The sequence below is a fragment of the Oncorhynchus kisutch genome, linkage group LG16 (assembly GCF_002021735.2).
Source record: "Oncorhynchus kisutch isolate 150728-3 linkage group LG16, Okis_V2, whole genome shotgun sequence".
NCBI classification, from domain to species: Eukaryota; Metazoa; Chordata; class Actinopteri; order Salmoniformes; family Salmonidae; genus Oncorhynchus; species Oncorhynchus kisutch.
This window is the reverse complement of record NC_034189.2, coordinates 11,457,106-11,472,611: the sequence shown is the minus strand read 5'-3', so window position 1 is coordinate 11,472,611 and position 15,506 is coordinate 11,457,106. Positions and strand designations below refer to the sequence as shown.

Here is a 15,506-nt window from a genome sequence, read left to right as displayed (position 1 = left end):
GTACCCAAACAATTTGAACTTCTACTTTTAAAAATCCACCTCTCTAAAAACAAGTCTCTCACCGTTGCCGCCTGCTATAGACCACCCTCTGCCCCCAGCTGTGCTCTGGACACCATATGTGAACTGATTGCCCCCCATCTATCTTCAGAGTTCGTGCTGCTAGGCGACCTAAACTGGAACATGCTTAACACCCCAGCCACCCTACAATCTAAACTTGATGCCCTCAATCTCACACAAATAATCAATGAGCCTACCAGGTACCTCCCCAAAACCTTAAACACGGGCACCCTCATAGATATCATCCTAACCAACTTCCCCTCTAAATACACCTCTGCTGTCTTCAACCAAGATCTCAGCGATCACTGCCTCATTGCCTGCATCCGTAATGGGTCAGCGGTCAAACGACCTCCACTCATCACTGTAAAACGCTCCCTGAAACACTTCTGCGAGCAGGCCTTTCTAATCGACCTGGCCGGGGTATCCTGGAAGGATATTGATCTCATCCCGTCAGTAGAGGATGCCTGGATATTTTTTAAAAATGCCTTCCTAACCATCTTAAATAAACATGCCCCATTTAAGAAATTTAGAACCAGGAACAGATATAGCCCTTGGTTCTCCCCAGACCTGACTGCCCTTAACCAACACAAAAACATCCTATGGCGTTCTGCATTAGCATCGAACAGCCCCCGTGATATGCAGCTGTTCAGGGAAGCTAGAAATCATTATACACAGGCAGTTAGAAAAGCCAAGGCTAGCTTTTTCAAGCAGAAATTTGCTTCCTGCAACACTAACTCAAAAAAGTTCTGGGACACTGTAAAGTCCATGGAGAATAAGAACACCTCCTCCCAGCTGCCCACTGCACTGAAGATAGGAAACACTATCACCACTGATAAATCCACCATAATTGAGAATTTCAATAAGCATTTTTCTACGGCTGGCCATGCTTTCCACCTGGCTACTCCTACCCCGGACAACAGCACTGCACCCCCAACAGCAACTCGCCCAAGCCTTCCCCATTTCTCCTTCTCCCAAATCCATTCAGCTGATGTTCTGAAAGAGCTGCAAAATCTGGACCCCTACAAATCAGCCGGGCTAGACAATCTGGACCCTTTCTTTCTAAAATTATCTGCCGAAATTGTTGCCACCCCTATTACTAGCCTGTTCAACCTCTCTTTCGTGTCGTCTGAGATTCCCAAAGATTGGAAAGCAGCTGCGGTCATCCCCCTCTTCAAAGGGGGGGACACTCTTGACCCAAACTGCTACAGACCTATATCTATCCTACCGTGCCTTTCTAAGGTCTTCGAAAGCCAAGTCAACAAACAGATTACCGACCATTTCGAATCTCACCATACCTTCTCTGCTATGCAATCCGGTTTCAGAGCTGGTCATGGGTGCACCTCAGCCACGCTCAAGGTCCTAAACGATATCTTAACCGCCATCGATAAGAAACATTACTGTGCAGCCGTATTCATTGATCTGGCCAAGGCTTTCGACTCTGTCAATCACCATATCCTCATCGGCAGACTCGACAGCCTTGGTTTCTCAAATGATTGCCTCGCCTGGTTCACCAACTACTTCTCTGATAGAGTTCAGTGTGTCAAATCGGAGGGTCTGCTGTCCGGATCTCTGGCAGTCTCTATGGGGGTGCCACAGGGTTCAATTCTTGGACCGACTCTCTTCTCTGTATACATCAATGAGGTCGCTCTTGCTGCTGGTGAGTCCCTGATCCACCTCTACGCAGACGACACCATTCTGTATACTTCCGGCCCTTCTTTGGACACTGTGTTAACAACCCTCCAGGCAAGCTTCAATGCCATACAACTCTCCTTCCGTGGCCTCCAATTGCTCTTAAATACAAGTAAAACTAAATGCATGCTCTTCAACCGATCGCTACCTGCACCTACCCGCCTGTCCAACATCACTACTCTGGACGGCTCTGACTTAGAATACGTGGACAACTACAAATACTTAGGTGTCTGGTTAGACTGTAAACTCTCCTTCCAGACCCATATCAAACATCTCCAATCCAAAGTTAAATCTAGAATTGGCTTCCTATTTCGCAACAAAGCATCCTTCACTCATGCTGCCAAACATACCCTTGTAAAACTGACCATCCTACCAATCCTCGACTTTGGCGATGTCATTTACAAAATAGCCTCCAATACCCTACTCAACAAATTGGATGCAGTCTATCACAGTGCAATCCGTTTTATCACCAAAGCCCCATATACTACCCACCATTGCGACCTGTACGCTCTCGTTGGCTGGCCCTCGCTTCATACTCGTCGCCAAACCCACTGGCTCCATGTCATCTACAAGACCCTGCTAGGTAAAGTCCCCCCTTATCTCAGCTCGCTGGTCACCATAGCATCTCCCACCTGTAGCACACGCTCCAGCAGGTATATCTCTCTAGTCACCCCCAAAACCAATTCTTTCTTTGGCCGCCTCTCCTTCCAGTTCTCTGCTGCCAATGACTGGAACGAACTACAAAAATCTCTGAAACTGGAAACACTTATCTCCCTCACTAGCTTTAAGCACCAACTGTCAGAGCAGCTCACAGATTACTGCACCTGTACATAGCCCACCTATAATTTAGCCCAAACAACTACCTCTTTCCCAACTGTATTTAATTTTAATTTATTTATTTATTTTGCTCCTTTGCACCCCATTATTTTTTATTTCTACTTTGCACATTCTTCCATTGCAAAACTACCATTCCAGTATTTTACTTGCGATATTGAATTTACTTTGCCATCATGGCCTTTTTTGCCTTTACCTCCCTTCTCACCTCATTTGCTCACATTGTATATAGACTTGTTTATACTGCATTATTGACTGTATGTTTGTTTTTACTTCATGTGTAACTCTGTGTCGTTTTATCTGTCGAACTGCTTTGCTTTATCTTGGCCAGGTCGCAATTGTAAATGAGAACTTGTTCTCAACTTGCCTACCTGGTTAAATAAAGGTAAATAAATAAAATAATAAATCTATAATTTCTCTTCATATGACAAGGATTTAAAATGATTTTCCAGTAGATTGTTGACGTGATTCATGATGATAACTGCTTGTCTAGCTTGCTAGGTAAGATTTTAAAAGAAGGATGCTGACATCAGTCCAATCAAAGCTACTGTAGATCTAACGTGATTTGACGTCATTTTACCTGTGGCCAATGACCTTCAGCCTTCTTGAATGGGCACTTCTAATGTAACTCTCCGGAAGCACCCAAGGGGGCAAATAAATGATCAATATTTCAATATTTTATTTGGACGGACAAGGAGGTACGTTGTTTTTGGAGGCCAGCCCTGCACCCTTCCCAAACCGCAGCCCTGTCCATTGTACTGACAGTGCAGATTCAGATTGTTTTTTACGCCAACCTGTCCCAAAATAATTGTTTATGTTTTGCTATTTTTATATTGTAACATAAAACGAAAACTGAGGGGGATAAAGTTTAAACTGAGGGGGATAAAGTTTAAACTGAGGGGGATAAAGTTTAAACTGAGGGGGATAAAGTTTAAACTGAGGGGGATAAAGGTGGAACTGAGGGGGATAAAGTTTAAACTGAGGGGGATAAAGTTTAAACTGAGGGGGATAAAGTTTAAACTGAGGGGGATAAAGTTTAAACTGAGGGGGATAAAGTTTAAACTGAAGGGGATAAAGTTTAAACTGAAGGGGATAAAGTTTAAACTGAGGGGGATAAAGTTTAAACTGAGGGGGATAAAGTTTAAACTGAGGGGGATAAAGTTTAAACTGAGGGGGATAAAGTTTAAACTGAGGGGGATAAAGTTTAAACTGAGGGGGATAAAGTTTAAACTGAGGGGGATAAAGTTTAAACTGAAGGGGATAAAGTTTAAACTGAAGGGGATAAAGTTTAAACTGAGGGGGATAAAGTTTAAACTGAAGGGGATAAAGTTTAAACTGAGGGGGATAAAGTTTAAACTGAGGGGGATAAAGTTTAAACTGAGGGGGATAAAGTTTAAACTGAGGGGGCTAAAGTTTAAACTGAGGGGGATAAAGTTTAAACTGAGGGGGATAAAGTTTAAACTGAGGGGGATAAAGTTTAAACTGAGGGGGATAAAGTTTAAACTGAGGGGGCTAAAGGTGGAACTGAGGGGGATAAAGTTTAAACTGAGGGGGATAAAGTTTAAACTGAGGGGGATAAAGTTTAAACTGAGGGGGATAAAGTTTAAACTGAGGGGGCTAAAGGTGGAACTGAGGGGGCTAAAGTTTAAACTGAGGGGGCTAAAGGTGGAACTGAGGGGGCTAAAGGTGGAACTGAGGGGGCTAAAGTTTGAACTGAGGGGGCTAAAGTTTGAACTGAGGGGGCTAAATTTGGAAACTGAGGGGGCTAAGCCCCTTTTAGCCCAATCATGAGCCAAAATACTCTCTCAGGCCCCAGAGCCCCAGAGCCCTAGTGGGGAGATATGGATCTTTTGAAGGACGGAAGAAGTGGGAGTCTGTTTTGATTTGTTTTGTCAACTATTTTAGTTGCGAGGAGTAAGTTACGTTTTCCCCATCAAGTATGGTTTTCTGTTTTGCCTTTGAATCCAGTAGTGGGCGGCTTTGCCGGCAGTACAACTTTTTGGATGTAGTCCGACCTAAAACACCACGGAAGAAGAAGTAGTCCTGAGAGATGGGAGATGGATTAGCTGGTGGGCTAGACAGCGGGAGACAGTGGCGTGCGGACCGGACCGTTAAAGTGCAGCTGTGAATAGTATACTGCTGTTCTTAAATAGCCTATACTTCAAAATGCTCTATAGGGAGAGGGGTGCGGGTGGGACACAGGGTGGAAAGTCACAAATATAGTCTAATTAAGCATTATGATTACCATTAGGATTTTTAAAGTGCGATATGGTTAGATTTTTTTGTGCTCCTTGATTGTAGCCTAAATATTCCCCACAACTAAAAAAGTTGAAGAAAATCTCCCTCTCTCTCTCTCTCTTTCTCTCTCTCTCTCTCTCACCCCCCCTCACCATCCCCCTTCTCTCGATCATCCTACAAAAACATAGACCTTCCTCCCCCCCGTCCTCGGTAACAGCGACGACAGCTCACTCCCTCTGACACAGATCACTACATATTCCAACCCAGTTCTACCTCCTACTCCTGGCTCTAGGTGTCTACATGTGCGTGGTGCAATAGGTCTGAGTCGGCTGCTGACAGTCCATAGTGATTGGCCCTGAGTCGGCTGCTGACAGTCCATAGTGATTGGCCCTGAGTCGGCTGCTGACAGTCCATAGTGATTGGCCCTGAGTCGGCTGCTGACAGTCCTTAGTGATTGGCCCTGAGTCGGCTGCTGACAGTCCATAGTGATTGGCCCTGAGTCGGCTGCTGACAGTCCATAGTGATTGGCCCTGAGTCGGCTGCTGACAGTCCATAGTGATTGGCCCTGAGTCGGCTGCTGACAGTCCTTAGTGATTGGCCCTGAGTCGGCTGCTGACAGTCCATAGTGATTGGCCCTGAGTCGGAGGCTCTGTCCAGTGAGGTGTAATCAAATGGACATTGTGACATCTGGGGCCCCTCCTTCCTAGACACATGAAGAAAACTGAAAGTAGGGAGTGCGGCTTTGCTTCTGTGAAGAAACTAGAAATGGTATCGAAACCGTGTTAGTTGGAAACAAGTGTTTTAAGAGCCTGAGATAGAGTTTTCAGTTTGACAGTTTTTTTTTGGGGGGGGGGGGGGGGGGGGATTTATAAGCCACAGCATATTTTGTTGTCAGTACATATTGAGGCTCTCTCTGGTGTTGGGTTCATTAATGCACTCTGTGACATTTACAGATGTAGGATCTTCATTTGATCACTCCTTTCTTACTGAGAATTTAACTGCACCACAGGAAATGCAGATGAGCTTCGTGATTTCCATAAATGATTTGAAAACCCCTCACTAACAGGGTCATATTAACAGTATTACACTATCCATGTAGCCTATTTTTGGACAGCTAATAGCCTAACTGCCAATCAAGCAACATTATGGACTAAATGTTCAAATCCTGTTGCTGCAGGATTATTTTTCTGTAACAATATAGGTCAAATTAAGATCCTACATATGTAGTGCCCCTCTTCCTGAGTAGATCTATTGAGGCAAACCTCAAGTAAGCTACCCGAGGGTTCTTGACTATGCCTATTCATGAGGGTACATGAGTGGTGTTATAATCAAAGTTGGCAGTCTGATGTTAGGATATCATGGACTGATTGGACTAGATGTTTTCAGCCAAATAGAAAGATTTGATGTTAAACAGACGATAGAAAGTGTTGACACAAATGACATGATCGCTAGAGATTTACATCCAACACTGTTCTACCTGCCTATACCAAACACTGTTCTACCTGCCTATACCAAACACTGTTCTACCTGCCTATACCAAACACTGTTCTACCTGCCTATACCAAACACTGTTCTACCTGCCTATACCAAACACTGTTCTACCTGCCTATACCAAACACTGTTCTACCTGCCTATACCAAACACTGTTCTACCTGCCTATACCAAACACTGTTCTACCTGCCTATACCAAACAGCATCACAGACTGCTTTTGACACTTGAATTAAATAAATACTTTATGGAGAAATTTAAAAGTGTTAATATGTCAGATGCAATTGAAGATTCTCTTCAAAAGCGTATCAATCAATCAAGTGTCATTATGTTAATCTTGTTGACATATAACAGAGAAACATAATTGGGCTATTCAGTCGTGAGAGACAGCTACCTACTGAAGACACATTTCAGTTGAATAGGACTAAAGCTGACTGCTGCTGCTACTGCTTGTTGCCATGGGCTACTGGTTCACATCTAGTTGCCATGGAAATAATTCTACTCTAGTGCCGCTAGATGGCGACGTCCTCAAACTGTTTCGGGGAGAATGGAACTTTGAAATAGAATGGAACTTTGAAATAGAATGGAACTTTGAAATAGAATGGAACTTTGAAATAGAATGGAACTTTAGAATAGAATGGAACTTTGAAATAGAATGGAACTTTGAAATAGAATGGAACTTTGAAATAGAATGGAACTTTAGAATAGAATGGAACTTTGAAATAGAATGGAACTTTAGATTAGAATGGAACTTTGAAATAGAATGGAACTTTAGAATAGAATGGAACTTTGAAATAGAATGGAACTTTGAAATAGAATGGAACTTTAGAATAGAATGGAACTTTGAAATAGAATGGAACTTTGGAACATTGAAAGAGGAAGAGGAAAGAACATTTGACATTTGTTTGATACATTTTTCTATTGGATGAATATAAATGACTATAATGTACACTGAACATAAATATAAACACAACATGCAACAATTTTAACGATTTTACTGAGTTACAGGTCATATAAAGAAATCAGTCAATTGAAAAAAATTAATTAGGCCCTAATCTATGTATTTCACATGACCCACCCGAGCCAGGCCCAGCCAATCAGAATGAGTTTCTCCCCACAAACGGGCTTCATTACAGACAAAAATACTCCTCAGTTTCATCAGCTGTCCGGGTGGCTAGACTCAGACGATCGCGCAGGTGAAGAAGCCGGATGTGGAGGTCCTGGGCTGGCGTGGTTACACATGGTCTGCAGTTGCGAGGCCGGATGGATGTACTGACAAATTCTCTAAAATGAAGTTGGAGGCGGCTTATGGTAGATAAATTAACATTGAATTATCTGGCAACAGCTCTGGTGGACATTCTTGCATGCCAATTGCACATTCTCTCAGAATCTGCGAAATCCTGCATATTTTAGTGGCCTTTTATTCTCCCCAGCACAAGGTGCACCTGTGTTATTATCATGCTCTTTAATCCCCTTCTTGTTATTCCACACCTGTCAGTCAGGTGGATAGATTATCTTGGCAAATGAGAAATGCTCACTAACAGGAATGTAACAAATTTGTGCACATGGAACATTTCTGGGATCTTTTATTTCAGCTCATGAAACACTGGACCAACACTTCACGTGTATATTTTTGTTCAGTATATTCATTATTTAGGTGAGTTTTGAAATACATGTTTGTAATTACCAGTACCTTATTTTATGACTATAAATACAAATATTCAATGTTTTTTGGAGAGTTCAGCAGACACTCTTATCCAGAGCAACTGAGTGAATATATTTTCATATATATATATATATATTTGTATTGTCTCCCTTGAGAATCAAACCCACAACCCCGGTGTTGCAAACACCGTGTTCTACCAGCTGGGCCACACGGGACTGGAAACAATGAACCACGTGTGTTGTTTTGAAATGAAAATGAATATCATCATTAATTCATGTGTATGAGGACTAACGTGTGAGTGTGAGTGTGCACGTAATAATGTTTATACTCAGAAGAAAACCGTTGCTTTGCACCACCCCTCCTGACCACTTCCTCTCACCACAAAGACAGAATGTGGCTCATCGCTTCTCATACATGCACTTCCTGGAAAATGATTTATCTGCTACACACCTCAATGCTGTGTTACACCCCCCCCCCCACCCCTCTCCTCCACCTTACAATGTTGATCCTAGATCTGCAGAACGATCGATATTTGTCTGGAATATACCTGACACAGAGACACTTTCCAATGTGTACTTTTGAACACAGCCCTACATTAGATTAGTCTATGAAATCCAGGTCAAACGCTGTGTGTGTGTGTGTACGTGTGTACGTGTGTGTGTGTGTGTGTGTGTGTGTGTGTGTGTGTGTGTGTGTGTGTGTGTGTGTGTGTGTGTGTGTGTGTGTGTGTGTGTGTGTGTGAGGGTGGGTGGGGGGGGGGCGAGCAAATGCTTTGAGGTTCATTCTGAAACCATGGTTTCTATCTCATCATCATCATCATCATCATCATCATCAGGACTTTGAACTCTTAACCAGGGCTTTGAACTCTTAACCAGGGCTTTGTAAAAGTAAAAGGTGGTCTGATAAGGGAAGGGAAAACATCTCATATAAGCCCATAAACTATATGGTTAAGCCTCTGCTATAGCCTACGTTGTAGGCAGTCTAGAAGTAATAACGACGATATACTACTGTATAAGACCTATATTCAGTATTCCTACATCTCCTGATATTCAGTCAGGCAAAAATAAACAGTGACTTTATATGAATGATCATCATCATACAGTATAAATAGACGTATGCCTTCAGTAGTGAAGTAGCCTATGGCAGGAGCAGAATGGGTTTCATTATAGGAAAAGAGGCTATCGCCTAATTTATTGCATCCACTGTGAAATACCACCGGGGGAAATTACCTTGAGCGTTGTCATATATTTTGTGCGCACGTCGCACAGATGGAAGGCAGGCAGGCTAATAATAATGCACATCATTGTCCTTCTCAGGATTTTCAGGCACACAATGTTCCATACTCGGAGCGCGAGAGTCAATCAAGGACACCGAGTTTGAGAAATAATTTAATACGACCTTAAATGTGTAAATATTACATGGTTAAAATCACATATGCAGCGGATGAATGAGAGCTTGAATAACAATTTATTCAATGAATAAAAACATTGTAAATGGCTGTGGAGTTTTTATTTTATTTAAACAAATAAAACAACGTTTAATTCTGTATTAGTCTTAGACGTGCCATGACCGTCGTCACATTTCTACCTTAAATTTCCGACACGGTCCAAGGTCCCATCCAATCAACTCTTTCTCAGATCAGCTGATTCCTACGCTGCCATTTTGTCCGCGGTAGTAGGCAGGCAGCAAGTGGAGCCAAGCCCTTACATATTCAACAAGACATGAACAATACAAAAGACGACGATATGAGTTGGATGTCAAGGTTCAGTGGTTTCTGACGGGTGTTTTTTTTTGTAGTTTTTTTGTTGTTGTTGTCAATTTCATGGATATATCGGACCAAATAGGTTAAATTCAGTTGTTCCTCTCCTGGTACCGGACTCGGAGGAAGCAGGGTTGAAATAGGACGACACTAGGTAGTTAGAGGGTGTTGTGTTATAGCAGGAAGGCCGGTCAACTGGCTGCTGTCTTCTCTCCGTCTACATCTAGTCTTAAACTCAAGACAAGTTGGGAAAGTTTGATAGTTTCACGTTAGCCTATTTTCGTTATGTTTCACTCGAAACCCCAAAAACCCCTAAACACACAAAACCTCAGTGGAAGTTGAATTCTGAAGAAGAGGGATTTTATTTGAGTAGTAACTGTTTTAGCTAGTTTGGCTAAAAACTGTGATCATAATTCAGGGTTGTCTCGCCAGTGGTCTTGTTAAATTGACCCGTAGGTATCCAGCCAGCTAGAGATGTTTATATGTAGCCAGCGAGCTGACATTTCTGTTTACAAATTGCATAGTGGGACTCATTCGTGGTTCGAGTGCAGAAACGGAAATATTAGCTAACACAAAGCTAGTTTACTTGTTAGATGTCAACCTTTTTGTTGTTGTTGTGTGTTTTGTTTGTTACCATACATAATACCTTGTTAATGATAGCTAACGTTAACTAGTTAGTTGTTACATTGATTTGCTTATTCAAGACATAATAACATATTGTGTGTCCGGATTTTTTTTTTAGGTTGCAACAAACAACAAAAAATCTAAAATTAGTCAGATCTTTCAGCGATACTGGACTAGGACGTCATACCACTTCTTTTTAACGGGACCGATTCCCGTGGCCCGAAACCTCCTTGCCATCACTGGTGTTACGCACGTCAGCTAATAACCAATCGTTGGACATTGTGTGTGTGTTTATCATCTAACTAATCATAGTGGGTTTTGTAGCGAAACGGTGAAACACAATGTCAGGACAGTCTATAACGGATCGCTTCGCAGCGGCACAGCACAGCATGACCGGGTCTGCTATCAGTAAAGCCGTGTGCAAGGCCACGACGCACGAAGTCAGCGGCCCCAAGAAGAAACACCTTGATTGTGAGTATATGTGTGGGTGGGGGTGGACGCCTGCCTGTCTACTGTCAATCCTCATGTTTCTTGTCTGTCTGCTGTCTGTCTGAGTGTTAGCCCTTGATCATGACTCTCAGTTCCATTACATTACACATAAGAGTCATTGGAAGTAGGCGTCTTCTGTATGAGGGGAGTTTTGTTAAGAGCCCTGACGCTTGGTGAATCTATTGCGGTATGGTTTTGAAGCACCAAAAGGATAAATTGATACACGTCTTTTTATAGAGTTAGTGTTCCCACACTGCCATGTCTCCATGTTACAGCGCATTGTTGACAGAAGACTGAGGGACCACCTGTGTTAATTAGATATCTAGCATGCTCCAAACACCTGTGTGTAACGTTGTTGACAGAAGACTGAGGGACCACCTGTGTTAATTAGATATCTAGCATGCTCCAAACACCTGTCTGTAACGGAATTAAGGCTGTGTAACAGAAGGCTGCCAGAAATGTGTTGTCACTGAGAAATCCTGTTGGCTGCAACTGTGAGGATGCCGGTTAAAACTGTCTATAGTACGTGTATATTTAGCATTTGTGAAATGATTTTACTGTGATATGAAAGTGCAGGGCTTTATGTTTCTAGAACCGTATTGCAGTTGAGAATAGATTCACATTTAGATGGAGTCCTTGCACCTTAAGGAGTAATGGTGGCTCCTTAAGAGTACATCTTGGGATGAGTCTGTGTGCTTAGATCAAAACCAAACATACCTGCTATCAAAACCAAACCTACCGGTACTGTAGCTATTTTGCTACTGTGTTGAATTCCATCACACTGTAGTCACTTCCTTAGCTAGAATTACATAGTAGACAGTAGCCTAGCAGACGTTATCAGTGAATTTCTGTGCATGTTGCGTCCCCCCCACTGTCTCTATCTGGACAGTGGATACCGGTTATTCATTTCTTAATAAGATGATGATGAGCAGCAGTGCTTTCCAAGGTCCAGCTGGCTGACGTCATTGTGCCTTTACTTACCATGCTGCCGTTCCTGGTCACGGCTGTATCATACCATTATTTTTGTACCCTCTTATTTTCACCGACCGAATTCCTGTGACATGTATGGCGTTTTGGCTGCAAACCCCCCCCCCCCCCCAACATGTTCTGCTGAAAAAGAAAAAAAAAAAGTTGACATGTGAACTTGATGCCTATTTATTTTCCAGTGGCCATTGTTGGTTACTGTCTATGTGACGGGACTGAAGGGCATTTGAGGAAGCGGCGTTGATGAAAGTCTTAAGTTCATGTGTCCCTGTCTGATGGAGATAATGAGTCAAGACTATAGATCGGAGACGATACGTGAAACAGGAAAATACATCTGCAATGCTCATTATGGTGTTGTCATGACTAGGGTTGTATCGTAACTGCTGTCTCTACACTACTCAGCTGTTACAATGCTTAGCAGTTCATTATGGTGTTGTCATGACTAGGGTTGTATCGTAACTGCTGTCTCTACACTACTCAGCTGTTACAATGCAATGCTCATTGTGGTGTTGTCATGACTAGGGTTGTATCGTAACTGCTGTCTCTACACTACTCAGCTGTTACAATGCTTAGCAGTTCATTATGGTGTTGTCATGACTAGGGTTGTATCGTAACTGCTGTCTCTACACTACTCAGCTGTTACAATGCTTAGCAGTTCATTATGGTGTTGTCATGACTAGGGTTGTATCGTAACTGCTGTCTCTACACTACTCAGCTGTTACAATGCAATGCTCATTATGGTGTTGTCATGACTAGGGTTGTATCGTAACTGCTGTCTCTACACTACTCAGCTGTCACAATGCTTAGCAGTTCATTATGGTGTTGTCATGACTAGGGTTGTATCGTAACTGCTGTCCCTACACTACTCAGCTGTTACAATGCAATGTTCATTATGGTGTTGTCATGACTAGGGTTGTATCATAACTGCTGTCCCTACACTACTCAGCTGTCACAATGCTTAGCAGTTCATTATGGTGTTGTCATGACTAGGGTTGTATCATAACTGCTGTCCCTACACTACTCAGCTGTTACAATGCTTAGCAGTTCATTATGGTGTTGTCATGACTAGGGTTGTATCGTAACTGCTGTCCCTACACTACTCAGCTGTTACAATGCTTAGCAGTTCATTATGGTGTTGTCATGACTAGGGTTGTATTATAACTGCTGTCTCTACACTACTCAGCTGTCACAATGCTTAGCAGTTCATTATGGTGTTGTCATGACTAGGGTTGTAATCATAACTGCTGTCCCTACACTACTCAGCTGTTACAATGCAATGTTCATTATGGTGTTGTCATGACTAGGGTTGTATCATAACTGCTGTCTCTACACTACTCAGCTGTTACAATGCTTAGCAGTTCATTATGGTGTTGTCATGACTAGGGTTGTATCGTAACTGCTGTCCCTACACTACTCAGCTGTTACAATGCTTAGCAGTTCATTATGGTGTTGTCATGACTAGGGTTGTATTATAACTGCTGTCTCTACACTACTCAGCTGTCACAATGCTTAGCAGTTCATTATGGTGTTGTCATGACATGGCTAGGGTTGTAATCATAACTGCTGTCCCTACACTACTCAGCTGTTACAATGCAATGTTCATTATGGTGTTGTCATGACTAGGGTTGTATCGTAACTGCTGTCCCTACACTACTCAGCTGTCACAATGCTTAGCAGTTCATTATGGTGTTGTCATGACATGACTAGGGTTGTAATCATAACTGCTGTCCCTACACTACTCAGCTGTTACAATGCAATGTTCATTATGGTGTTGTCATGACTAGGGTTGTATCGTAACTGCTGTCCCTACACTACTCAGCTGTCACAATGCTTAGCAGTTCATTATGGTGTTGTCATGACTAGGGTTGTATCATAACTGCTGTCCCTACACTACTCAATGCTTAGCAGTTCATTATGGTGTTGTGACAGATAAAACATTTATTTAGTCCTAAAGGAGGCCTGGCTAAGGCCAAAATGTCATAAATATGCCATCTTTGATCAATTATTTCTCAAATATGCTTTTAGATATAAATGTCATATGTGTTAACAATCCTGCCTCTAAATAATGATTCTATGGATTACATTTTGTGAAAATCTCCCAAATCATAGTATTTTGTTTGGTGTTGCCCTGGTTTTGTGAGGAATCACTGAATGGTGTTGTATCATTGCGGGTGCTGTATCATCATTGGTGTCCCCAGTGCCAAGCTACTCTGCAACGGCTATACACGAGACAATGGATATCTATTTGGAAATGCTTATTAGTTAGTACCAATAGCTGGTGTCCATATCACGGTATTGTATCAGCCCCACACTGCAGCAGGCAGCAGCCCCTATCAGCCCAGGCTGACATTCACGCATCGTTGGAGAAAATAAATGGTGTTTTGAAGCCAATTAGTCTTATGATTGGGACTGTCCCCCTCAATTACTCGTGGTTAGGCTTTAAGAGATGATGCTGATTCCCTCCATTTTAAGTAGGCTTATCTGTTGTCATGGTTATAGACTTTATATATATATATACTACTGTTCAAAAGTTTGTGGTCACTTAGAAATGTCCTTAAAAAAAAAAGAAAAGCCCTTTTTTTGTGCATTTTAAAATAACATGAAATTGCTCAGAAATACAGTGTAGACATGGTTATTAGAGGTCGACCGATTTAATTGGCATGGCCGATTTTAATTAGGGCCGGTTTCAAGTATTCATAACAATCGGTAATGAGGACTTGTGAGGCGTCTGTTTCTCAAACTAGACACTCTAATACACTTCTCCTCTTGCTCAGTTGTGCACCGGGGCCTCCCACTCTTCTCTCTATTCTGGTTAGTCAGTTTGCTCTGTTCTGTGAAGGGAGTAGTACACAGCGTTGTATGAGATCTTCAGTTTTTTTGTTAATTTCTCGCATGGAATAGCCTCCATTTCTCAGAACAAGAATAGACTGATGAGTTTCAGATGAAAGTTCTTTGTTTCTGGCCATTTTGAGCCTGTAATCGAACCCACACATGCTGATGCTCCAGATACTCAACTAGTCTAAAGAAGGCCAGTTTTATTGCTGCTTTAATTAGAACAACAGTTTTCAGCTGTGCTAACATCATTGCAAAAGGGTTTTCTAATGATCAATTAGCCTTTTAAAATGATAAACTTGGATTAGCTAACACAACGTGCCATTGGAACACAGGAGTGATGGTAGCTGATAATGGGCATCTGTACGCCTATGTAGATATTCCATTCAAAAATAATCTTCTGTTTCCAGCTACAATAGTCATTTACAACATTAACAATAATTACACTGTATTTTTGATCAATTTTATGTTAATGGACAAAATTTGTTGCTTTTCTTTCAAAAACAAGGACATTTCTAAGTGACCCCAAACTTTTGAAAGGTTGTGTATATATAAAAATCTAGTACCAGTCAAAAGTCTGGACACACCTACACATTTCAGGGCTTTTCTTTATTTTTACTTTTTTCTACACTGTAGAATAATAGACATCAAAACTATGAAATAACACACATGGAATCATGTAGTAACCAAAAAAGTGTTAAACAAATCAAAATATGTTATATTTGAGATTCTTCAAAGTAGCCACCCTTTGCCTTGATGACAGCTTTGCACACTTGGAATTCTCTCAACCAGCTTCATGAGGTAGTTGCCTGGAATGCATTTCAATTAACAGGTGACAAGGTAGG

General features: G+C 41.9%; 1 protein-coding gene across 7 annotated transcripts in view; it reads left to right on the top strand.

The window, feature by feature from the left end:
- The first annotated feature begins 9,629 nt into the window (after positions 1-9,629).
- Positions 9,630-15,506, top strand: part of LOC109883014 (phosphatidylinositol-binding clathrin assembly protein) — a 63,417-nt gene continuing 57,540 nt past the window's right edge. For 4 of the 7 annotated variants that reach the window (XM_031791786.1, XM_031791783.1, XM_031791787.1 and 1 more), the window contains exon 1: positions 10,698-10,827. In XM_031791786.1, the coding sequence (XP_031647646.1) occupies positions 10,698-10,827 (130 nt within the window). Of the gene's footprint in view, positions 10,828-15,506 lie in introns of all 7 variants that reach the window. The other 3 variants (XM_031791782.1, XM_031791788.1, XM_031791784.1) reach the window with 3 other exon arrangements.